Source organism: Mauremys reevesii, linkage group 4, assembly GCF_016161935.1.
Source record: "Mauremys reevesii isolate NIE-2019 linkage group 4, ASM1616193v1, whole genome shotgun sequence".
Lineage (NCBI taxonomy): Eukaryota > Metazoa > Chordata > Testudines > Geoemydidae > Mauremys > Mauremys reevesii.
Genome location: NC_052626.1, coordinates 106,901,525 through 106,928,546, shown reverse-complemented (window position 1 = coordinate 106,928,546; position 27,022 = coordinate 106,901,525). Strand labels below are relative to the sequence as shown.

The 27,022-nt window shown below is 42.3% G+C and overlaps 1 protein-coding gene across 4 annotated transcripts in view; it reads left to right on the top strand.

Moving 5' to 3' along the window:
* Positions 1-27,022, top strand: part of KCNQ1 (potassium voltage-gated channel subfamily Q member 1) — a 552,595-nt gene that overhangs the window by 98,116 nt on the left and 427,457 nt on the right. For all 4 annotated transcript variants that reach the window (XM_039537861.1, XM_039537860.1, XM_039537864.1 and 1 more), the window contains exon 2: positions 9,340-9,430. In XM_039537861.1, the coding sequence (XP_039393795.1) occupies positions 9,340-9,430 (91 nt within the window). The remainder of the gene's footprint in view (positions 1-9,339; positions 9,431-27,022) is intronic.

Sequence of the window (27,022 nt, the reverse complement as noted above, 5' to 3'; positions counted from 1 at the left end):
TCCAATATACAGTAGTTATTTCAGTCAGGGCTTTGTATAGCAATAACATACAAAAGTTCCTCTTCCAGGAAGCAGAATAAGTGCTTGTTAACATTTATTTTAAAAGTAAAAATCCCAGATAGTTGGAAATGCACTGCTGTCTGAGTAGGGCTTGACTGAATGTCAGTACATGTTTTACATATAGGCAAAGGTTTTAAAGCTAATGATAGCAGAATAGCCAATATAGGGAATTTCCAGCCAGTGCATTTGCTCTTGCCACTTCAAAAACAGGTGGCACCTTTAAAAGTATCTTCCATGCCAATCTGTGGGAAATTTATTTCCATCCCTAAGATATGGAACTAAGGTGATGACTAAATCTCTTTATTTATTTTAAACCTCATACCTTCCTGATATTGAAAGAAAACCTCTTGTTTAAGAACAGTTTGTCTTTCACTGCCCTTGTAATGCTGCCAAGATGAGTGAAAACTTGGGCTTTGTGTTGCTTCAGCTAGACCTGCCCTGGGACTCTGAATCAGCATTTTGTGCTTGTTTATGCCAGTTCTGTGCACCTCGCTCCAGTCTCACAGTACCAGATAAATCTCTTACATGAAGGTACCAAGAAATCTTCTTTGAATGCCATGGTTGTATAATTTACACAAGACAAATGCAGAAACAAGACTGTGTGGCCTGGTGGATAGAGCACTGGACTGGGATTTGGGAGGTATGGGTTCTAGTCATGGCTCTGCCACTGTCCTGCTGGGTGGCTCGGGCAAGTCACATTTATTTGTGCCTCAGTTTCCCTCTCTGTAAATTGGGGATAATGCTACTGACCTCCTTTGAGATCTGCTAATAAAAAGCACTATATGCGAGCTAGTTTGTGGTAATAATAATAATATAAAACACTATGCAGGTGGATAGTGGGATCTTCCAGCCCGCCTTGTAACTTACAAAGAACTTTTACATAGATTCAAGTGGTGTTTGGGATACTCTTCCTTGAGTCTCAAAGGACTCAATTATCAGAAGAAAAGCATTCTTTGTACAGTTCAACCCACCTTCATTTTAAATCTCCTTTTAAAACGTATTTTTAAACATTAGAAAAGCATGTTTTAAAAAACACAAAGTTAATTCAAGCCACCACTCAGGAGGAGGACTCAGAACTTGCTCTTGCTACTTATTGTAGACCATTAGTGGATATTATAGTATCCCACTACTACCACTTAATTTGTGGTTGAGCAGGCATTGCCATGAGAAGCCTGTATTTTCGGGAGCTTTCATCTTTCCTACCAAATTATCCTTTAATCTGTAATTTCTTTTATTGCTTCTCAGCCTCATGGTGAATTTTCTTTGGGATGCAGGAAGAAGTTGGGCAACATTCCATTCGATCATGTTTGAGCTGTCCGAATGTGAGAGAAGCTGTGTGTTACACCAGATCTGAAATAAAGACCCTTTTAGTTTTTTCTTTGCTGATATAATTCACGTGGTTCCTTCTGCTTCTTTAATCATCCCAATGGAAAATTCCCAGACAGCTAAAATTCTGATGTGTGAAGAAATTGGCTTTTTTGTTTCACAAAGGACATAATTTATAAGTATTTGAAACTTTCATACTGTGCAGGTGTGTGAATTTCTGTTAGCACTGTGCTCATTGTGAATCATGCATCCAGAGTTTTCCATATACAAATAATGGATTTGCATTTTATTTTTGCATCTAAAGTCCCATAGAAATGTGAATGCATTCCCGTCAAAGCAGTTGGTACATTCTGTATGTCCATTCAATATGCATTCTGATATCTCATGCATAATAAGCATGAAAACACACACACACCACCCCGTTTTTAAACATGAGTGCGTAATCAGGCTGCTTATCTGTTGTATTTGGACACAGTCTGCACATAGGCATTCTTTTAAATGCCAAACGGAACCCCCCTATTTTGATATGATCAGTTTTCTTTTGTCTTTCCTTTTTTGGAAATAGTGCAAGGGGAGAAGAGTCACAGTGGTGATTGCATCCATTACTCTGTGTGCATCTGTGCTGCAGCTGGGAGAGAGCTTCCCAGCTTGGATAGACAAACACATATTAGCTCGGCTTGAGCTAGCACGCTAAAAATAGCAATATAACTGAGGGCGGCAGCTCAGGCTGGCTACCCAAGGATGTACCCAGAGGGTCCAGATAGGTTTGTACTGTGGAAGCTAACCCAAGCCACTCTTACCCCCAGCTACACTGCTATTTTTAGCATCGTAGTTTGAGCAGAGCTAGTGCCTGACTGTCTTCCTGAGCTGGGAAGCTCAATCTCAGATGCAGTGTAGATGTGCGGTCTGAAATCCTTGACTTTTAGACACTGGAAAACTTTAATTTCCATGCTTGATTAATATATCTCTAGTGCATTTAATATAATATGAATGAAGAGAGAAAGGGTCAAACTTCTGTGCACTGATGGCTTAAGCACCTATAAGAATGTTATGCCTCCTCATCCGTTCCTGGTTCCTCCCGAGCAGTAATCCATGTAGTCTTCAATTTGTATCGTTTCCTGGTTCAAAAACGTTTGTACTCAAAAAGGTATCATTTCCTGGTTCAGAAAGGTCTGTACCATGACAAAGGAAGACTAAGTCAGCAAAGATTCTTCAGGCAGCAAAGAGTGATTCAGGACTGCCTTAGTGGGGACCGACCACAGCATTCCCCTGGGATGCCCACCTGGATCTAGACTCCTAGGCCCTGATGCAGTGCTCATTAAAGTCAATCAAAAGACTCCAATGGGCATTGTATTGGGCCCTTTACTCTATGCCTAGAGCTGACCCTGGAGAGAAACTGGTGCATCAGGCAAATGCAGAAAAGGGGCTTCTGTGCTGTGCAATTAATTGAGACAATGACCCACAGGGAGTATTATTTCTCATGCATAGCTGCATTAAGCCCGATGTGTTCTGCTTCAATATGATGAAGCAACACCTATTTTCTACCCTTTCTTGCCAGGGTATGCTCAGTCATAATCCAAAATTAACTCCTTGCTGACTACCATGAGCTACTGAATGAAAAATATTCTCATAGAATAGGAGTTTTCTTTTCACTGACTGTATGCAATAGATGCAGATTTGGACCATTTCTCATTGACTAGATTTTGCTGGTGTTTAGTGCTGTTTGGAAAAAGTCAAATAGCCTTTCCTGAAAGAGGAAAGTGATTTGCTGCCATCTGGTGGTCAAATGTATTGACTGGGTAAATCTTGTAATAGGTGCATCAGCCAGTGGTTGTCGTTCTTTTTACTCTATGCTGGCAGGCCTATGCCATATACAACACTGCATAGAATTTCGGTTTTCTCGAAGGCAACTCTTTAGCATTTGTCAGGCTTTTTACTAAGATACCATTAGATATTTATATATATCGGCACCCTCTTGTATTAGCTAGCGACTGTGCTATTTCTCATGGCATGTCTTCCCTGGGAGACTATAGAGAGTGCAAATGGGGTGAACAGTTGCTTGGGTAATGTGTGTACGGATTTCAAATTATTAGCTACATCCTGGTGCCAACCTATCATCTCTGTGCATCTGTTATTTCTAGTTAGGAGGGACAAACATAAAGCAATTGCAAAGAACATTTTGGGGGGGTAGACAAATAAAATAACATTAGTTTTTCTTTATCATCTATTGTTACGACAAGCAACAGGTGAGCAGATTTTCTGCCTGAATTGGTAAATTTTCATCACTTCTGTGGGAGACCCTTGTTTAAAATATTGGCAGCAGGTCACTGTATTAACCTCTTTGCCTGTACATGTCTGTCTCTCATATATATTGACACAACTTATTCCATTTGGCTCAAGCCAGTGCTGTAAATCCTTCATTTTCAATACCATGAATTTCATTTGCAAACTTGAACAAACCAAAAGGAAAACCAAAGAGTTAGGGTTGCTTGGAGGAAGTAAATAAATGTTATATCGAAGGTATTGTGATGCTAGCTGGAAGATAAATAACAGCAGTGAGGTAAAAGAAGAACTTGAAGGAGACCGGTTGAGCAAGATAGTGTGAAATTTATAAAAAGCCTTCTGCAAGAATCCTAGGTGAACTTGCATTTATATTTCATCCATAACCTTATGTCCCCCATTACTACATGGCTGATATGTATCTTAAAACCTACACTCCACACTGGCTATATATGATGATGAAATGCAAACTGTGCTCTCTGCATACATCTAATTTGTGATTTTTGTTTTTTAAAACACAGAAGTTCAAATTCCTTTTTCTCTGCTTATTAGCCTAATCCATATGAAACAAGAAAGAAAAGTCTAAACACAAACAGCCCTCCCAATGCTCTGGACAGCGTTTCATAATAGTATCCATAACAGTAACATTATAGAGGGGTTAATTTAAAGACCAAATAATGGCAAGAAATGCATGCACAATTCACAGTTAAGTAGCTGTGTGCATCTAAAGGCAGAATTTGGACTGCAGGGCCCAGTCCAATACCTGCTACCAAGTACAGTGTTTACTCCCATGAGTAGTCCCATTCAAATCAATGGGATTACTCTTGGTAATAAGTGTTTTCGGGATCAGGGCCATTGTTTGTTTAAAAAACAACAAAAAAAAAAAACACCTAATCAAAACCATAATTTTAGGCAAAGGAGTTGCCTAAAAATGATTTGGTGGATTCAGTCCGGACAACTAACCCTCATTTTGGCTGAGTGAAATCTGAAAGACAGTGGTATGAGTCAAGACTTTTGTGTGTTTCATGAGTAGGGCCCTACCAAATTAATTGTCCATTTTGATAAATTCAAGGTCATAGGATTTTAAAAATCTTAAATTTCACAGTTTCAGATGTTTAAATCTGAAATTTCACGGTGTTGTAACGATGAGGGTCTCAACCCAAAAGGAGATTGTGGGGGGAGGGGTAGCAAGGCTATGGTAAGGGTGACAATACCATGACCCTCCTTATTTCTGCACTGCTGCTGGCAGCAGCTCTGCCTTGAGAGCTGGGGTCCCAGCAGCCGTGCAGCAGAGAGGGTGGTGTGGTATGGCACTGCCACCCTTACGTCAGCACAACTGCTGGTGGTGGCATTTCCTTCAGAGCTGGGCTCCCAGCCAGAAGCTGTGGAGCTTTCTGCAGCTGGGGGAGGTTCCCAGAGATGAGTCTCACCCAGCCCCAGGAGCAGTCTGTGCAGAGGAAGAGGAAGTCCCGTCCCTCCCCAGCCCACCTGGGACAAGCAGTGGGAGCCTGGCACATGATAGGAGCCCCCAGCTGGGGTCCTCCCAGCCCTGTCTCTCTCTATCTGGGGGTTCAGTTCTTGAGATTTAAAGGGGCCTGTGTGTGTGTGTGTGTATAGGGGTGGTGGTGGGGGAATAGGGTTGTCAACTTTCTAATAAAAAAAAAACTGAACACCTCTGTCCCCACCCCTTCCTCGAGGCTCCCATGCCCCTTCTCAGAGGCCCCACTCCCGCTCACTCCATCCCTCCCGCCGTCGCTCGCTCTCCCTGACCCTCACTCACTTTCAACAGGCTGGGGCAGGGGGTTGGCGTGTGGGACGGGGGTGAGGACTCTGGCTGGGGGTGCAGGCTCTAGGGTGGGGCAGGGGATGAGTGGCTTAAAGTGCAGGAGGGAGCTCCGGGGCTGGGACCGAGGGGTTCGGAATGTGGGAGGAGTGCAGGCTCCGGCTGGGGGTGTGGGCTCTGGGGTGGGGTCTCCCTACCTTGCCTGCAAGGGCCCAGAGGCTGCCCACTGGATCACATCTCCTTCAAAAACTCGCTACTGCTGCTGGAAGAGGAGGAGGTGCCCCAGGAATATTCCAAGGTGGGTCTCCCTCAGTTACTCAAGTTGAAGCTGTTGCACTGTGGATAAATAGTCATTGGTGAGAGAGAGAGTGAGAGAGAGATTTGGTAGCCAGGTGGTATGGGTACCTAGAAGGTAGGAGACCCAGAGTCTAGTTCTCCTCCTCCAGTGACTTTCATTATTTATCTACAGTGGAACAGCTTCCACAGAAGAGCCTGAGGGAACCCTACATCAGAATATCCCACAGCCCAGTGGTTAGAGCACTCTCCTGAGAGGTGGCAGACACCTGTTCAAATCCTTTCTCCCCATCAGGGGGTGGGGATTTAAGCCTGTGCTCACACATCCAAGGTAAGTGCTCTATCCACTGGACTAAAAGTTAAAGGTGGGCACCACCATTACTACTTCCTCCTTTACACCCAGCCATTTTGTGTGGCATGAGGCAGATGCCTAACTCACTCTCTCAAAAAACAACTTAAGTGCCTAAGCGGCTTGACCTCAGGAGGTGGGTTCCCATTCATGAATCGCCAGCAGAGATAGGCACCTCCCTCCATCCCTGAGTTAGGTACCTATTTCCATAAGAGGAAGAGGTTTAGGACATATCCCTCTCATTGGCATCTTCCATTGGCTAGCTTACGTGGCTCCTTGCCTAGTGTGCTGGCTTTTGTGGATGGCATTCTAAGGTGCCCGTCTCTTCCGTTCATTGTATAGGGAGCCTAGGCAACCTCAGTCTTTGTGGCTCACAGTGTTTGTCCCTGAGTTTTAGCCTCTCTGTCTTGGTTCCTCATCTGTAAAATGGGGATAATAGCACTGCCTTACCTCACAGGGGTGTCATGAGGATAAATATACTTAAGAGTGTGGGGTGCTCAGATATTATTGTAATGAAGATCTTATAGTACTATAGATAAGTTAGAAATGCTTATACTATAACTACTAGTATCTCAAATATGTCTTATGTTGCCAGTCCTCTTTTGTTTACACTTATAAAATATTAACTTATCTACATGTGATGACTAGTGAGATGATATTTGATTAAGATATTTAGCCAGTTTCTTCCTCTAAATGTATTGATCCAAGTCCATCCCTTCCTACTAAAAGCGGGAGGAAGTCTCCAGGGAACGCCCCCATATTATCCCACTGGGTGGGTATAATCAATGTGCACACGCACGCACCTCAGCCCCATGGCAGATGCCGTAGGATCTCCCCATCTCCCCTGAACTTGATGGGTCTCCCAGTCTAGGTGAGAGCCAGGGCTATCTAGATAGTGGCCCTATGGTTTTACACCAGGTCACCCCTCTCTTTCCCAGCAGCAGCAGTACCCCCGAGCTGAGTTATCTGCTCTGGAGGTTCTGCGTGGGATCAAACAGCAACCTGCATTAACTAGCCCCCACTTCACGTCTCCCATCCTCCCCCCACCCCCACACTGTTTCAGTCTCAACTCTCTCTTTCCTCCAGAGTGGACCCTGGAATGCATGGAGAGGCTTTCACTTGCTCTAATGGTGGGAATGAGGGTGCCGGGGATATGGTGCTGCCTCCCTTTTGTGTCTGATGGTCTTCTGTGCTTGTTTTGTGGAGGACCATCTGGGCCATTATTATGTAATAAGTAACCTAATTAAAATTGTACACTGATTAAAATAAATATAGAGCCACTGATGTCGTCACATACCATCGAATGCCGTACTGCCTTGTATTCTTAACAGTTTATATATAATCTAAATCTACTTTATTTATAATTTCTATAACAGTACTACATTGACGCATGTTAGGGAACTTCTTGTGCCGGGCCAGTTAGTGTGTGACACTCTGGGGCAGACTAGAATTTACATCCCATGGCTGCAGACAAGCCCTAACAGTTAGTTGAGCAACAGAAAATATGCAGGTGGATAGTATGAAACTGTAGCTGCAGGGGAACATTTGTAATTTGATCTGTTTTTTGGGATTCAAAAATGGCATACAATTTACAATAGAATTCCAATTCTCTGAATGCCCATTTTCCAACTCTGACCCCTTCTAACCTAATGCTGAAGATGTTTAGTGTCATCCACTTGGTTTACTTAAACAGAAATTTGACTGCACTATTAACTCTCCCATTAGATGTCAACTAAAACCATTACTAGAATTAGAGATTAATCCTATTCCACAACTTGTTAAAATTCTAGAGGAAGTCTTTTGAATTCAGAGCGACACTTGTAACTTCTTTCCTGTATGAATCAGACATATATTTGTCAGTCACTGGTAAATCTAATTAATTAATTAAACAAAGTTCTTAAAAGTAAAATTATTTATTCAACTATAGTCAAGAGGGACACTATAAAACTATATAAAATAAATAAGTAACCTTATAGGTTTTGATCTGTTGACCAAAAAAGGCTGATGGGTCATTCTAACCTTACTCCTTGTATGTCAAAAGAGATATGCCAAATGACTTGCAAAATGTATAAAATGACAATCTGGTAGGAATGTATATAATCCGTGACAATATTTAAATAATGTCACCATTTAAAAAAAACAAATGTAAGTGGAATAATAATTCTCAAAAAAAGAGTTTCTTAAAATAATTGTTGAAAGACTAAAAACTCATGTAAAATACATAAGAATGGCCCTACTGGGTCAAACCAAAGGTCCATCTAGCCAAGTATCCTGTCTTCTGACAGTGGCTAGTGCCAAGTGCCCCAGAAGGAATGAACGGAACAGGTAATCCTCAAGTGATCCATCCCCCTGTTGCTCATTCCCAGCTTCTGGCAAACAGAGGCTAGGGACGCCATTCCTGCCCAGATTGAAATATTCCTGTGATTCCCACTGGAAATCAGTTTTAAGTAATGCAAAAGGTATGCCAGAAACAGGACTATAACACAAGTTCAATGTCCAGAACAGGTTAGGGTTTGAAGAGGCTTAACTTACCACATGGAATTTCCTGGTCTTCATGATCAGGGGCGGCTCTACAAAGTAGGCTGCCCCAAGCAGCGCGGAGCGCTGCGCCGCCCTTCCCCAGTCCCGCGGCGGGTCCCCTCTTCCCGCGGCTCCGGCATCCTGGGGAGGGCGGCATTTGGCTCCAGTGGAGCTCCCGCCGGCATGCCTGCGGCAGGTCCACCGGAGCCCAGGACGAGCGGACCTGCCGCAGTCATGCCTGCGGGAGCTCAACCGGAGCCGCGGGAAGACGGGACCCGCCGCAGGCATGACTGCGGCAGGTCCGCTCGTCCCGGGCTCCGGTGGACCTGCCGCAGGCATGCCGGCGGGAGCTCCACCGGGGCCAAATGCCGCCCGCCCCAAGCGGGCGCTTGGCCCGCTGGTGCCTAGAGCCGCCCCTGTTCATGATAAAAATGTCCAAACATTCTTTTTTCTTAACCACTGGCATTCTTGTAAGAAGAAAACTTCCCAGACAAGTTTCAAGGAAAAAAAACAAATTTACTCCGTTTATGAAAATAAATAAATTGTTCCACAAAAAGAACAATGGCTCCCAAATTCTTACATTTATATTTAAAAGAAATTATTTCTGTATGTACAAAAGAAATAATGAAATTACAATTTAGTTTATTTTGCCTTCCCTTCCTCCTCCCTCCCCTTGTTACTAAATTATAGTAGAAGATATTTAGTAATGTTTACTTTTTTTTTCCAGTTTCCTTATAGTGCTGATCTGCCTCATATTCAGTGTGCTTTCTACAATTGAACAATATGCAACTCTGGCCACAGGGACATTATTTTGGATGGTATGTACATTGATGTTCATTGGATTAATATGTCTCTGTGTATGTGTGTTTTCCTATTTTTTTTCTTAAGTCGCATTTGCTGAATCTGTATTTTTGTGACTTGTTAAAATTCTGCCCTATTACCTGGAATTTAAAACAGTAAATTCCTGCACATGCTCATTCTATGCATGTGTTTCTTCACTCCCTTACACCAGTGTACATCCAGAATAACGCCATAGAAATGAATGTAGCCACACAGGTGCAAAATCAGGATGAGAGGGCAGTCAGACCCTGTATTCTGAACACCCAGAATTTCTGATGCAGCATGTGTGACCCATTTGAAAGTGCTTCAAACAAGACTGCACCACTTCTCTTCCTGGAGTTCATCCTTTCTTTAACCTTTCTTAGGACCTAAACCAAAGTCCACTGAAGACAATGGAAGCACTCCCATTGACTTCAATGGGAGATGAATCCAGCCTTAAGGCCCCACTTCACAGGGGGATGACCTTCAGTTGGGTTAATTTGTCATGGCTGAGGATCTGCCGAGGGGCTTTCTCTTCAATAGATGCTTTCTCCAGAGCCCATCAAAGCTGCTACCTGTGTTTTCCAAGGGGTTGGCTAAAGACAAATGCAAAGCTCAGAGCAGTATTTGCACCACACTCTAAGCACCTGTTGTCTTGAACATGTGGATCCATATTCAAGGCCTAGATTCTAGTTTTCAGGGAGGTAATTCATTTGTTGTCAGAATACTGCCAAGCGTCTTCAAAAATAAGTATAGGTGTGCTGTCGTAGGGTGACTGTTCCCTTTAAGAGGGAACAGGTCCAGTTCTCCTGTGCCTAACTACAGTAGCTGACTCCCAGTGGGGTCAGATAGACAACACCTAGTAGCATCTATAAAAAACAGAGGGTGAGTGTTGCGCTTGAGAAGTGCTGGAATGCCAGTGCCAAAAGGACTGGAAATGCCATAAGACACCATTCCAGCTCCCCCAGAAACTGCTGGAATAGCATCCCAGAATGTTCTGGCAGGACATGAGCACTGATAAAGAGCCAGGAAGTAGTTAAGAGAAGGAGAAAGAAGAGGCAAGCAGCAGCAGGAGGAAGAGGAGGAGCAGGGAGCTGGTGAGGGTTCCCTGAAGTGAGCTGCATGAACCCCCTCAGAGAACAGAAGTGATTTTTAGCTCCCCATTTGAGCAGTAACTAGTTAAAGCATTGCATTCAGGACAGAAAATACGAAGTTCTGATTTCAACACTACGGACTTCAGTCCCGGGATCCCACCCCGCTTATCCAACCCCCCCCCCACCACATTCCCCATCCCCTGACCACCCCCCCAGAACCTCTGCCCCATCCAACCACTCTCTGTCTCCTGACTGCCCCCCGGACCCCTCACCCCTTATCCAACCCCCCGCTCCCCGCCCCCTTACCATGCCGCTCAGAGCAGCATGTCAGGCAGCCGTGCCGCCCGGCTGGAGCCAGACGTGCTGCCATGCTGCTCAGCAGGAGCACGTAACCCCGCTGCCCAAAGTGCTGCCTGCACAGTGGCGTGGCTGTGGGGTAGGGGGGTAGCGGGGGAGGGGCTGGGGGCTAGCCTCCCCGGCCAGGAGCTCAAGGGCTGGGCAGGACAGTCTGGCTCGCGGGCCGCAGTTTGCCCACCTCTGCTATAGGCAGCAAAAGGAGCCTTTTTTCTACTCATACATGTTTGTAGTCTGGAGCAATGTGGATGTCTTGTAAAAGTGTAGCTTTCCATGATGTTTCTAATCTGGAATTTCTTATCAGTTGCATTTTAAGAAGTGAGGATTTTTTACCTACAAAAGTTTATGCTGTTAGTCTTTAAAGTGCCACCAGTCTCCTTGTTGCTAATCTGGAATGTGTTTTTAAATCACTAGTAGGGCAGTGAAGTTGATGCTTCCTCTTTTAATGTTATTTGCTAATGTCTCTTTTTCCCTCTCTACCTATTATCAACTCTAATGCCTGAGGAAGCATTTTCAGGATCTCTGCCAGAAACCTGTCTTCAAACTGTAGCAAGAAAACTTTTTCAAAGAATTATTCAGATTGTTGAATCACAGAAAAGAAATTAAAACTTAAATTGCCCACTTGACTTAAAAACAATTAATACTTGTACATTTGCTGTATGTTTCTGTACACCTTATTCAACTGTCTACTGTGCAGAAAACTATTATCAAGAGATGGTCTATATTTTCCGGCACAGGTTTTCCCAGCATGCTTAATTTTTTGCAATCACAGAAGCTGTATATGATATTGAATATTGATAGCCTCTGTAGGGAAAATTTGGAAAGTGTATACTCGTCCGCTAATACCCACTACACCATCTCTGTAGACTTATGCTTAAACCAATACAGCATTCAAGTGCAATCTCAATATGATTTTTAAAAATGGGAAATTTAAAATTCTTCTCAGTAGGTAAAAATATTCTCTGTAGTGACTTTAAAATTAATATTAGAAAAGCTCCTCAACAGTATACAGTCATACCAGTTGTTTTAAAAAAATACTGCTTAAAACAGTGGTTCTCAAACTTTTGTATTGGTGACCCCTTTCTCACAGCAAGCCTCTGAGTGCAACCCCCCCCATATAAATTAAAAATATTTGTTAATATATATAACACCATTATAAATGCTTGAGGCAAAGCAGAGTTTGGGGTGGAGGCTGACAGCTCGCGACGCCCCCCATGTAATAACCTTGGGACCCCCTGAGGGGTCTCGACCCCCAGTTTGAGAAGTCCTGACTTAAGTAATGGTCATTTTTTACTTTTTACTACCAGTGGTACCTGAGAGATCAATTTTTTATATACTGAGACTAGTGTTAGTATTACAGTAATGGGCATATGATATATTCCTAAACTAGATTTTAATGGCAACCACTATGTATATGACACCATGTATAAGTTTAATTTTGTGTTTAGTAGGCCGCTTCTGTGAGAGGAAGGGAGGGAGAGAGAGGTTTGAGTCCATCTACAATCCTCCCTTTCAATAAATGGGATTTTGTATTAGTTGTAGACATTTCTGCTTATCTATACAATAACATTCACTTTTTATAGTATCTCCTAGCGTTACCAGTCGGTAAGTGTAATATTTCATATTGGGTGCATGGTATCAAATTCAGTGAAACCCCTCATGTCAACATAACTGGTTGTATTTGATGCATTTGTTTCATGCTATCATGGAACATACAACTGATCATCACTGGTATTGGATTACCTTACTTACCGGCTAGAACAAATCAGCATTTCTGTTGTTCTGATGACAAAAGCTATGATTAATTTATAAGCAGTTAATCCCGCATTGGGAATTCCCACTACTATATGCATCAATATTTGGCAATGGCAAATCCTGACTTTCTTTTCCCAAAGGGTTAATTTTGGAAGTTCACATGATATATACAATAGGGTCAAGTGCCTGTTTAAAACAAAAGGCAGTGTTCTGGCAGTCAGTTCAGTAAAGAAATGTATTCTGCGTTCATCAAAGTTGTTTGCACAGAAACTTTTATTTGGAGGTTTAAGTGCACCCATGCATGTGATGCAAAAGCAAATATTAGTCTGAGTTTATATTTCAGTATGCAGGGAAGGGCTGAGTCAGCTGGCAGATGTTTAATGAAATCTCTACAGTAAATACATGAGAAATTGTTCCTTATGTATATATTGTATATGGGAGACTCTTCTTGAGAGCATCTTCATCAATGACTGACTTGACTGTCAACATGGAACAATTTTACATTAAATGATCAAATGTGTGTCCCCACAGGCTATGATTAAGGAGCTGGTTATTGAACAATCCCCTCCATGCTGTCTGACTTGCATTGGCCCTAGAGAGTTTATCCAACTGCAGTGGAACTATTCATGGAGTTAAGGTGCCATTGAACATCATAAGTAAGGGCATCAGAATGTGACTGTCATTAGTATCTGCCTAGCAAAGCTTTCTATGCAGATCTTTTAATGATATTTTTATGGAATATGTTTGACCATGGGAACTGGACTTAGGATGCTCTTAGATGGGAATTAATGGAAGAGCTCCTCAGAGAGAAACTACAGTATGACTTCAAGGATGGAAGAAATAGAAATGAGTAGCTACAGTCAAAGGTCAAGGAGTGCAAAAATAGGAGTGCAAGCTGCTGCTCCAAACAAAGACGTCAGAAGGCATGGGGAGAGTTCAGACAGACCTGTGTGGGAGTGCTTATACCCATATTTTAAATGCAAACTTCTGTCATACTCCTTTGGGTCAGGGAATATCTTTTTGTTCTGTGTCTGTACAGCACCTAGCATAATGGAGGCCTGGTCCAGGTCTAGGACTTGTAGGTGTACTGCAATACAAATCAATAATACTGATTTTGGGGAAAACAATGAATACAGGTGACATTGCTGTTGCCAAGCATGGATGAAGAAGGAAACTAGGTACATAATAAGAAGGGCAGGCAAGTTAACTTACAAACTAGTATTAATAAAAGAGAGGCCTCAAAGGCCAGCTATATAGAAATGTCTGTCGGAAGTGGAGTAAGATGCTGGAGGAAGTTGTTGCTGTCTGGATATAGCTGGGATAATAGGAAGCGTTAACATTAGACTGGAGTGAAACTTGTGGAGTCTGAGGGTCATGAGGCCTCTCAAACTATTGTTTAAAATGTTGAGTTTCACAATACAAGCATGTGTTTTGTGAGGCCAACATTTAAATAAATGTCTCATCCTATTTGAACTCTGTAAAATTGGGTCCATTTCTTTTTCCCAAGAGGGCAAGTACCAGTGCCCTGCCCAAGGCAGGTTTTCCCTTGACCTTGGACAGTGGGGTGGATTTGGAGGCCGAGACCGTCCCTCAGCTTGTACCCAAGTAAATATGAGACTGTCAGCTGAAGGGCTGATCAACAAAAACTTTTGCAAAATTGAGTTGTGTATATAGCAACTCTCACATTTCCAAAGTGATTTATGTAGAAGAAGTGTTGACTAACTGATACTGAGCCAGATAATGCCTGACCCTTGCATGTAAAATGTGGGGAAAAGGCACAAGAAGCCTTCCTTCCACCTTGCATGGCCTATATAAAGACCACCTAAAATTGAAGTCCCTATCTTCAGGAGAGCACAGGGACTCTTCTCCCCTGGAGTATTCCCCACTCCCTTTGAGTGGCTATATTGGGGCCCTCCCCCTGATCCCAAGCCTGCGGAGAGGTACCAGCACATAAGGGGAAGATATTGCACCATTCTTGTACCATTCTGTTCCACTATCTCTGCCTTATGCCTCCCATAACTGCCCCTTGTCCCTTACTTCCGGGCTTCTCTTAAAAGGGATGATTCATCTATCTACCTATGGTAGGTATCTAGGTTTTGATAAGGTCACCAATCGCCACAAGTCTGAGTATCTTCCACAAGAAGGAAATTTGAAAAGCTCTTTTCTATCTTTGTTGGCAGGAATATTCTTAAAGTTGTTGTTGTTGTTGTTGTTTTTCTTACGAGTGCATATATAGTCTGAAAATGCTGTTGTGTTTGAGACGGTTACTGAGGGAAAGCTCGTGAACTGGCCCATTATGAACGTGTAACACCTAGAGCTGGCTGAAAATATTTTCACCCAGACATTTTTTTTCAAGAAAATTATTGGCTTTTCAACTGAACCAAAAATTGGTATTTTGGTTAAAATGTTCAGGTTTTGTTTTGTTGTTTCTTTACCATAAAACCCAGTCCTGTTTTTTTGTTTTTGTTTTTGTGGGGGGTGTTTTGTTTTTTGTGAGAGGTCACCCCTTTTCTCTTTCCACCCTTCTTTTCTACTGTAAAAAGTTGGGAAAATGGGAAAAGATGGAGGTGAGAAGGAATTAAAAAAAAAAAAACTGAAAAATTTTGCAAAAAAACCCCCACTTGAATAAAACACACAATTTTCATTTCATTCCAAAACTTTTGCAGAAAACATATTGCATTTTTCAATCAGCTCCTACTTTGCAGGCAAATAAGACAAGGGCTCTTCCCATAGGATTTTACAATCTGAGAGCTTGTGTGCATGAGGAAATTGCCCAGCATAGCTATTCTGAAGTAACTGTTTCCAGTAGCTATTCTAAAATGGCTCCCTGTATGCCCTATCTATTCTAAAATAAAAGTGACTTAATTTTGGAATAATTAAAGCATGTCTACTCTTGAAAGTTAATTCAATTTAGGGCAGGGTGTGAATTTAAAGCACAAAACTGTTCTTGAATAACTCTGTCTGTGGACTCTTATTCTACACACTGAGTATGTAGAATAAGAGAGTCCACAGAGTTATTAAAGAACAGTTTTTTGCTTTAAATAGCTGTTCCAGAGTAGCTCCATGTGTAAACGAGCCCTTATTCTGCTCACAAAGTGGAGTAATTATCCTGAAATGAAATCTATTTTATTCTAGATCAGTGTCTCTATGCGGAGGAGTCATACCAGCATAGCATTTCTGGAATAGTACAGTGTAGCCTTTTCACTGCAAACTAGGGAATAGAGGATTCTTGCATTGTAGATGGTGACTTACCAACCAGTGTTTAAAAATTCTAATATTTTCCTAAACAAAACTACCTTTAAATTACAAGAATAAATGAGGGGAAACTATTCCACATGAAATATAAACATATCCCTGAAGTGTTTTCCCGCCTGCTATGGTAAACAAGAAAACTCTAATTAGCTGAGTCATTTTCTGTACTTTATCACTACACGTGGTTGTGAAGAGGGCTGAGGTAGCCAGGTCTAAGGATATGTCTACACAGCAGTAAGTGTGCACAGACTAGCCTACCCGAGCTAACGTGAATCCAGCTAATGCAGGTAACACTAGTAGTGAAGACACTGCAGCGTGGGCTTCAGAGCAGGCTAGCAAGCCAAATTCATAACCAGGATCCATGCCAGGCACGGGGTACTACCCACCCTGAAACCCATGATTCCAGCTAGCTTGGGAAGGCTAGCCCAAGCACAGCTTGTGCTGTGTAGACATGCCCTAAGCATAGTTGTGATGAGTGATTAGGGGAGAAGTGGTGTTTTGTCTGTTTCAAAATAATCACAATTTTCAGCCTGCTATTTTCACTTTGCCTCACTAGATGGTGCTCTGGTAGGGTTTTGACTCCCTGGTTGCACATTGGCAATTAGCCAGCATGAGCTCAGGTCAGAGCCAAGCCTGCAAAAGGATCATCATTTTGAAGAGTACATGTATGCTTGGCCTGTTTAAAGTACTGGTGCGGGAGAGTTTTTGCCATGACTCATGAAGAGAATGTGGTGTATTTGTGTAAAAATTGATTTTGAGAGTACAATATTTAAACTGTGGGGGGAAAAACATAATTCAGAGATATATGTTCCCAGAGAGACCATATTTTTTCTTTTACTTCCATAAGCAAGGATTTTATGGTGCCAGAACACAACAAAATGCTGTCAGCATGATCTAAGAAAATCCAAGTTCCTAATCCAAGAGGATTAAATATTTTGCTGAACTGGAGGTTATTATTTTCAGTGTGCCTGAAAAAGCTATTTTCTTGGAGGAATCTCACTTCAATATTGCTTCCACCCCAGAATTTTTTTATGCACACTTTTATGGGGAGTGTATGTCATTTTCAACTTTGTATGTTCTGGGTTCTTTCTCCTACTCTTCTTAAATATTACTCACACAAATAGTTGTGTGTGTGCGTGTGTGTGACCCTTAGTCAACTTCTACACATTAGATTTTTTTAATATTAATATTGCTGGCAAGGGAATTTATTCTCTATTTAAGAGAAACTAGGTTGGAATGAAGGCTTAAGTGAAGTCTAGGCTTTATTCTCCAGCTTTTATGTATTTATATTTAAAAAAAAAAGAGAGAGAGGAAAATATCTAAATCTTTTCACTGTGAAGACAGTCTATCTTGTTGCATCTGTTGTCAGTAAGAGCAAAACAATAGCATCAAGAGAGTCTTCATATGGGGGTGGGTGGGGACTTGGGAGATGAACTTTGATGTTTAGTGGGTTTTGTTTTTTGTTTTTTAATAAATTGTGAGCTTATTGTATGTGAAAGGTGGCAGAGGGAAGGGGGCAGGAGCCCTTGGGATCAATGTACTCACTCCAAAGAACAGATACAATACAGGCTATGCATTGTCCCAGCAGCATACCTCTGTCTTGATCCAAAAGGGCCAGGGCTAGGGTAGTTCAGCCTCCATGCCCATTCAATCCTTTCCCTCTGCTGGGACTGCCAGTTAAGATGTCCTAACTCTCATGATATTGAATGCTTCTCTTAGAGCCGCAGCTCTTGGAGTTTAGAATCTCAGCTTTCATTTGGGGGAGGGGAAAAAAATTTGTCCCTCATGATTGCGGGGAAAATATGATCTGAAGGGCCAGAAACCAAGAAGGCAAATTAAAAGAGCCCCAAATGATTTTTTTTTTAAATCTCATGATTTGTGGGGCCTGATTTTGAATGTTTTGGGGGTTGGCAGTGCTGTGTCAGTTCATGCTAACTGTGTGGGGGGAATGGGTTTACAATGTGGACAGATTTCCCCAATAATTGGAATGAGACCAACAACTCACTGGGGCAGCTGTGGGTCAAAGGACTGAACGCTGGGCTGGCGGTTGGGAGACTTGGGTTCTATTAACAAAAGCCACTGACTTGCTGTGTGGCCCTGAAGAAAATCATTCCTATTCTTTTTTATGCTTTAGTCCGCCATCTGCAAAATGGGAGTAAAGCACTTTGAGTGCTGTTGATCAAATCGCTATTTAAATTCAAGGTATAATTGTTCTTAATTTCATGTAGGCCACCAAACAACCATCAGGTTTAATTACTTTCATCCATTATTCACATAACCTGGATTTGAACCAGTATAATAAGCATTTACCCCTGATACTAGAAATGAAAGATCTAGTTTCCTGTTTCAAATACCAGCGAGCCATCTGGCGGTGATTTCAGGAATATATCTGCCTTGTATTCTCATAGGACATCCCACTGCAGAGAGGGCTAAAAATCCCCCACAGGCTCTAGCTGTACCCACTCCTCCATGCCTTGCTGCTACCTAGAGCTTGTTTTAAACCCAGCCCTTTGGATGTGTAAATCAAATAAGCACTTTTCTGCTGTGTAGTTCTTCCAGTGATAACTGTGCCACCAGCTGCTCCCTCCTGCCAGCTGCCTGTTTCTTACCATTTCTATGCTGGGGAACAAAATGATCATTCTGTCCTGTGTAAGACCCTGAGGATAAGCACTGCACAAGGAACCTCAGCAACCATTCCCAGCCAGCCCCTCTTCTGCGTCACAATGTTATTTGTAGCCCAGACCAGTGGATCAGGGTATGTCTGTATTGCAATCGCAGGGTATGACTGCAGCGCGTTTAGATGTACCCAAGATAGCAGTAATCTAGCTAGCTTTGGGGCCTGTGTGGGTGAAACTATGGCAGTGTGCACTTCAACATGGGCTGTACAAACTTGTCTGGAACCATGGGTAATTATGCATGGGCATAGCCTATGCTGAAGCTTGAGCTCCCACACCTTCACTGCTCTGGGACCCCAGCTAGCTAGATTAAAGCTAGCTCAGGTATACCTATGCAAGCTGCAATCATGCTCCATGATTGCTATATAGACATACACTCAGTCATGGCAAGAGAAGTAAAAAAAAAAAAAAAAAAAATCCGAAAAGGGGAGGGAGAAAGAGTAAGACCTTGTCTACATGAGAAAGTTGTACCATTTAACTTCAGATGTGATTTTAAATGGATTTAGTTAAAACAGTGCCATAGTCTGTGTGGATATTATTATTTCAGTTTACACCAAGTCATTACAAACAAGTTTAAGCTAAACCAAAATAAGCCAATTTTAAATGGAAATAAGAGAGCCCAGAGAGGGGGTTGCACAGGTATAACTAAATTGGGTTGAAAATTATTTAATCTGGTTTAGTGCACAAAATGGGGTCCTGATTATGAGTGTTTCCCAACCCCCTCCTGTGTGTTTTTTGTTTGTTTGTTGGGTTATGGTTTGTTTAAACTGAGCTTGGTACATGTGCTTGACACATGGTAGTAGTGCAGGAGAAACTGATGAGGGAAAGAATTGGAGAGATGGGAGCAAGGTCCAGAGGAGTAATAGAGGGAAAATGTGTCCAAACTATTAGCTACACAAGAAAATGTAGCTGCATTAAAGGTCTTTTGAACCACTTATGTGGCCAGAGTCAAACTGCAGAGAAAAGAAGGGCCATTGATCTTTTTGGTTAATTATGGTTATGTTTAAAATAAACATGTATAGTAGGGAGGAGTAGTTCTGACTTGCAATCTATAGGGGGCAGCATTGAACCATGATGTGAGGAGACTTTCATTGGGGTGAATAAATTCAACACAATTGAATCTGAAATCACTGAGTTCTCAAGTAGGTAAAATATGATCTAGAATGATCTCACTATTAATAAATAGATGCTCTTTCAAATAAGATTAAAAATTTCAAACTAGATCAGGTTTTTTTTAGTACTGTTGGTAAACAAAAAACCCACAACCCAATTATTTCTGAGGGGGGATGTAAAGGTAGCTGTCAGAGACTGGTGTAGGCACACTGGTTATTACCACAAAATCCTTGTAACTCATCCTGCTTGATTCCTTGACCCTGTGTGTTTTGGTACTTAGTTTCTCCAACCCTCCCTTCAAAAAGAAACCTGCCATTGAAATGAACTGGGCACATGTCTCCTGCAGTGCTTTCACTGTCACCTCAGCACTCCCACATAACTACTCCTCTTCTAAAACCTTTAATGGGAAAATAAGCTCATGTGGTTAAATTGTTCTAATGTTACTTCAGAAAAAATTATTCTAGGAATATGAGGTAACTGCTAAGCAGCAACTTCATAGATACCAATGTTATGAATGCTAGTATTGTAATAGGGACAGAGGTAGAAAGAAATATGGATGCTCCTTTAACTCTGTGTCCACACATCAGAGCACAGAGAGAGGTTGTAAGAGAGTATTATATCTTTTGCTTAAATAAGAAAAAAATAATCACTCCTCCTACCACCAGACAGGCAGACCTAATGTGCCACCTTAGGATAGGCAGATCCTTGTTACAATGTTATAGTTATTGACATTGCCAACCCCAAGCGTTAAGATATGAGACTGAAAAAATAATAAATTGCATTCTGGTTTTTGAGCCGTTAGGGTTTGTGTTTTCAAGCTTTTCCCTTCAGACATAAGGGATAGGATTTTTTTTAATGAAAGATGAGATTCATGTACTCACCTGACTCTGGAAGTTGGAGAATTTAAGAAAAATACCAAATATCAAAAGACCTGCGATAACATTGCTAGAGTAGGCAACACTGAGTTACCATCTTGCTTCTCTCACAGATATTTTCACTTGCTTATTAATCATATATCTCTAGCTTGCTAGCAGTGCACTCATTTGCTGTGAGTGTGTCTACGTCTGCTCGTTAGGTGCAGATGGTTGTAGGTTTGGATGCTAATTTTAGTCTGGAACGTTGGACTGGCAAGCTGAAGAGAAGAAGGTTCTCTGAGAAAATTCTGGCACTTCTATTTCTGCTCACAGTAGGAATTACAGACAGAAGAGCCTTTCCTCTAGTATTGCTGTATCTGTGGTGCTTGTCTTGGCCAATGATAGAAAATTATGTATCCAAACCCCCAAAAAAGATTTGGTTCAAGTTCAGTTCTAGAAATTGGGGGAGGCTTTTAATATTTCTGAGCCAGCTTGCCTATGCCAGTTCAAAAGTAATTTTGCATCTTTGTTCTGCATGGTTTGTATACCATCTGATAAATTCATAGGCCAGATTCTGCTACCCTTTATGCACAGTGAGGAGTAGTTTACTGTGCCTCTGGTTCCACTGATTTCAGCAGGGCTACTCCTGGAGTAAGGTACTTGCCAACTTGAGTAAGGATGGCAGAATTTGGCCTTCATATCTCTGGTAACATGGAACTGAATGATTGTAAATTGAGTGGGATTTAGTGGGACTGAGATTTCAGGACTGGGGTTGAATGACTCATGGAAGAAAGGCCTTCTTAGTAATGCTGTTGAGTTGGTGACAGATTGCAATCCAGAAAAGGTCAATAGTGATGAATTGTTGCCATCTGCTGGCTGTTTGGTGGCTGACGTGCTATGACATGGTGATCTCAATATGGACTGTGATGGAGGATCCATGTTACATATGTGTCGCCACCACCAGCGCCCCAGTTGGCAATCTTGGCACAGAGGAAGGACTGAATGGGCATGGAGATTGAATTATCTTATTACTCTTAGAGCAAGCTCCTTCAACTATTTATATATGAGGCACATTGGAAGGACAGGGTTGGACTGTCTATATTGCACTGACTATATTGTACCTTTTCTGTAGAAAAATGGAGAACTTCAGTTTCCAGTGCTGTCAGTCCAGCATCTTTCTCATTTATATTTGCTTTTATCAATCCATATATGCCAGGTTTTTTGGTTGCTTTGTTTTTTTCATTTGGTGCAGCTGAACTTCAGGGAGTCAGCAACTTTTGATATGAAAGTCAGTCTAAGAAAATCGATCTAAGAATTGTATAATTTATTTTCTGTTGTATCTTGTTTTTCGGGGCATACTCTACCAGAGAGCTCATGTTGAGCCAGCTGGTGTCAATCCTCAGCTGGTGTCAATCAGCATAGCTCTATGACCAGTGACTCAAAACCAAAGCCTGTAGTAGTAAACATGTTTTCCATATAATTACAAATTCCATAAAATGTATAACATTTTTAATAAATAGAAGAAGAAAAAAATAAAAGAACCACCTTGGGGAAAAAAAAATCCAAGTCTGTGAAATGCTGGCATACGGTAGAGGCAAGCAATGAAAAGAAGGATTTTTAAATTTAGGATTTATCAGGATTAGTCTGTAATGTTTGCAGTGACAGGTGTTTCCTTTATGCCTTGCCCAAATGTCTGGAAAGTAGTTTGTCATTAAGTGCTACATTGAGTATGTATCTCAATTTCAGTATAACTGGAGGGCCTGTGGCTTTGTTAGGTCCTTGTTTTTACATCTGACCTCAGCCAGCTGGAGTCTATTGTTTTAAGCGTAATGTAACAGCTGACATAACATAACGGATATCAAGCTGAAAAGCCAAAGCAGAGTAGTGAACTGATGCAAAGGGAGGGGATGGGAGAGGGCGGGTATTACTAGCATCATGATTCAAAGTGGAGAGTTGCTGGCTTGTTTTCCCTGAGGGAATTAGCCAGGAAATAATAGGATGAGTCTGTTGAAGCTCTATTTGCAATTGATTACATATGATAGACTACCGGAGACAGGTTTGGGTTTGCCAGCTGTCACTAGCTGGTGGCTGTTGAGTTGTTTTAAGTGGCCTTGGTGTGGATAGCTGGGTAGACTCTGCAGGTGTGATATAATTGCATAACTGCAGTGAGTGCCAATGATTTATAAGAAAGGCGGTTCCATGAGTTAGTAGAGAGAGAGAGAATTTTATTTTGCAACTAATACTGGATTAAGTAAAGTGGTTTCAATTAACTTGCTAAAAATGAAGTGACTGGATTTCTTGGTGGCTTTCCTTCTGGCAACTGATAAAATAGATTGTAGACTATTTTCTAAATAGTGATTTATTTTCATCTCTTGGTTTCCTATTTTCATGCTAGAAGAGCATATCTAACATTGGATACCTAATTAACTTGGAGGGAAAAGGCATAGAGAAAATTCAAATTGTGAGAATTCTGCTAGACTCTTGTCTCAATCTTGCAACTGTAAGGCGCCTGCAAGATTGAGACAAGAGATCTGGGCCCTACAGAATCTTGTACATTTCATTCTGCTGCCTATACATAAGAATGGAACAAAGACAGCATCTATACATACTTAAGTCAAAGATCAAAAAGGCCTTATTAGTGAAGATCATTCCAGCCTAGTTTTTGATGTGTCATATAGGGCCTCCAGCTTCTCCACTGAGAGTTTATTCCACAGGCCAAAAGATAACATAAAAACAATTTTTGAAAGCCCAATGTATAGCCTTTACCTACGTGAATAAGGGCAACAGGATCAGGCCCTACATTTTAATTGTCATTTTTAAGACCCCCAAACCGGCAAACACACGTGTTTAACTTTATGTATGTGAATAGTCCCATTTTTTTCAGTGAGATTACTCAGGTGCATTAAGTATTAACAGGATCAGGGCCCAAGTTTGTAATTAACAAAGAAAAGTGCATTTTCATGAACATTGTGTGGTTATAATCCCCCCTACCCCCCCCAAATGGGGGTGGGTAGAGGGGGGGAGAAGGTTGTTATGGGTTGGGTTAAACCCTCATTGAACAAACTGATGGGTGTGAATGTATCCTTCATTTAAGATAGCAGTAAGAGAGAGTTTTGGAGCCCCATCTAAAACACAGCATAATGAAGTCTGCCTGGAAACTAGCACCATGTGAGTGGAGGGTTTGAGTGTGTGTATGTAAAGGTGAGACAAACTGTAGTGCAGACAAAAACTGAGAGAACACAGTGGCTTATAGCTATGGCGCTGGAGCTATGCCAGCATAACCCTTTAATGTAGACACAACCTACACTAACAAAAAGAATGTTCCTACAGCGATGGAAAAAAAATCACTTCCCTGCGTGATGGTAGCAAGGTGGACAGAAGCATTCTTCTGTCGACCTAGCTGCAGCTACATGGGGGATTAGGCTGGCGTAGCTGTGTCGCTCCGGGGTGTGGGCTTTCACAACCCTAAGTGTGGTGGCTATGCAACCGGAGTTTAAAGTGTAGACCAGGCCAGAGGGAGGGAGGGATGATGTGTACAAGCTGGAACAGGACAGAATGTGGGGGCAAGAGGGGAACAGCCTGGATAAGCATCATGTGTGACCCTGAAAGAACTTAGAAAGGGGGCTTCTGGATCCAGTGCTGGCTAAAGAGGCTTGGGGGGTATAAGCAAAGAAACTCCTGCATTCAGAACAGCAGGACTTTGTACATTCCTTGTTATAAACAAGATGGCATCAAGGAAACTACCAGAGTCATTGTAAATTTCTCCTCCTAATAACTTCTGCTTGGGCTAAAAATCTGACATTTGGCCATGAATACCTTGCATGTTAAATCTATTTTTCAACTACTTCACTTTTATTCTGATACCATTAAAGACAATATATACTTGCCAAAGCCATGTTTTAACAGCCACTAAAGCAACTCAAATGTTTATGATCAGATCCTCCTGCTCCAGCAGCACCAAGCTGCCCTAAATCTGGCTTACCCAGACACTGGAGTAACCCAGGTAGTTTAGAGAGAGTACCTAGTCCATCCTCTTTTTGCAGCTAGTGCAGGGGGCATTGCAAAGAGAAACAGGTACGCACTGGTCATACCTCTGTCCTGGTGATCACTGGGCTGTTGTGACAGGCCCAGAAGTCCTAAATTGGAACAACCTATGTAGGATTCTGTAAGTTGCTCCTGGAGACCAAATGACTCAGACTCCTTTGCACTCCCCCTGCTGAGCTGAGTGCTCCTTGGCTGCAGCAGATGAAGTGCACCACAGTATACTGATTATACAAATAAATGTCAGGTATTTCCACACAGTCCATCGAACACCAGAATATTTTTAGGATCATGGAAACTTAAGAATTCTGACTAGGTCCCAGAAACTGCAGGACTTTAAAGAGTAACTATTAGTAAAAATAAGCACACAGCCTGATCACACCACATCTGTGAAAGAAAGTTATGTATTTCTTCCTTTTGATGGTTTCCCCTATGCTAATGACTTTGAGGCTGTCTAACGTACAACGCTAAAGTACACAGAGAATGTCTAGCAGCTGTCAGTGGATCCGTAGAGCATTTGAATTTTCAGGTGGACTTAATCAGAAACTGAGAGAAGTTACCGGTGCTTAAAAACAAGCCATAAGCAGTTGTTGATTCAGTGGCTCTGTACTTTCAGGGCTAGTCCTAGCTCTATGTACTGAAGTAATAGGTTTGAAAAATATCTTCTGTAACAAATATAGCAGCACGTAAGTGATGCAAAAGACCTTGAATGCAGCTGTGTACTGGGGAGATTCTGGCAGTGGAGAGCCTTTTCCTTAGGCTTGTTTATCTTCTGCTTTTTGTTCCTTGTTCCTTCCTTGGCCCTCCTTTTAGATGACCCATCTTCCTTTTTTCTCCAGCTCATATTCAGTGTTCCCATTTATGAGCCTTTTTCCAAATCCTTCCTGATTTTTGTTTTTGTCACAGCTTGGTAGAAGTGCTTTACCCCTGGAAGGGGTACAGGGGAAATTGATTTACTTGTCCCTTACTTATCCCTGCAGCCATTCCAGGTGTAAAGGTGAAAGGGGGGGGGTCTGCTGCAAAGGGAAGCTCACTAGCATAATCCTAGTTGGCTTCTCATCACAGCCAAATCTCCACGTAACGTACTAGAGTGCTATTTTGGCTACAAAACTGCAGTGCAGTTTTAAAACAGGCCAGATGTATGCGGTGGTTGCACTGCACCTGGCCTACAGGCAGGGAGCTTGAGGCCTACATTCCAGGTGGTGGTTGAACGCCTGGCTTTAGCAGAAGGAACTCTGAATGGGGTATATGTGGTACTGGCAGGGGGAGGGGCGAATCAAATACTTACTAATCCTGCTTCTGTAGTGCTTTGTGAACATGAATGTGTTTAACCTCCCAACACAATTGATTTGCCCAATGCCATGCAGCAGGATGGTGGGACAATTCCAGCCTTCAAGGAATCTTGGAATTCTTAGATTTTACCATGTGAAATTTCACTATGATTTACAAGTAGAACTGCATGCTGCCCCACTGGGGGAGGGTATTAATGTTGTTTACATTACAGTAGGGCCCAACTGTGAGATCAGGGCCTTGTTGTGTTAGGTACTGTACATACATATAGTGAGAGACAGCACCTTCCTTGAAGAGCTGACAATCTATATAGGTAAAGGTTGGGAGAAAAGAAGCAGTATTATTCCCATTTTACAGATGGGGAACTGAGGCAGAGAGAGTAAATGCGAGAGTAAATGACTTCCAAAGTGGGAGATTGTGGCAGAGTTGGGAACTAGACCCATACCTCCTGAGTTCTAGTCCAGTGCCTTTAACCACACAACATCTTTCCTTTCTAAAACACGTGCCTCAAATTCCACGTGCTAAAATTTGAGAAGTAATCATCAGACTGTACCACCACAAAGAGAAGGTAGAATGTCTAATAAAACCTGTGCCAAACCACATGCACCCTGTACTAGCCCCATAGAGAGCCACTCATTCTGTGTGGTTGTCAGGCTATCCTTCCATGCTTGCCCTTTAGGAGCTGAACTGCCAAGTATTGTTTTCCCCAGGCATGGTGCCACTTCTGTGATGGAGAAAAAGCTACTGGTGCAACAGCAATTCTTCCACAGACTTCTGTGTAGATCTCCATTTGGCCCCCCTGAGTGGCTACTTTCCAGCTCCGCTACCTCCCACCCCTGCAATGACCTCCACTCTCCTCCCCAAATGTGGAGCACTGGACATTGGCAGTCTGTGTGGAGAGGGGGTATCTGTGGTCTCTTGAGGGAGAAGAAAAGCATGTCACTAAGGCACACCTTGCTCCCTTTTGTCTACTTCAGTAGTTTCCCAACCCCTTTTTTTGTTCCCATCTGCACCATCTAGCACAGGGGCGGGCAAACTTTTTAGCCTGAGGGCCACATCCGGTTTCCAAAATTGTATGGAGGGTTGGTTAGTGGAGGCTGTACCTCCCCAAACAGCCAAGTGTGGCCTACCCCCTGCCCCCTATCCGACACGCCTCTCCCCCA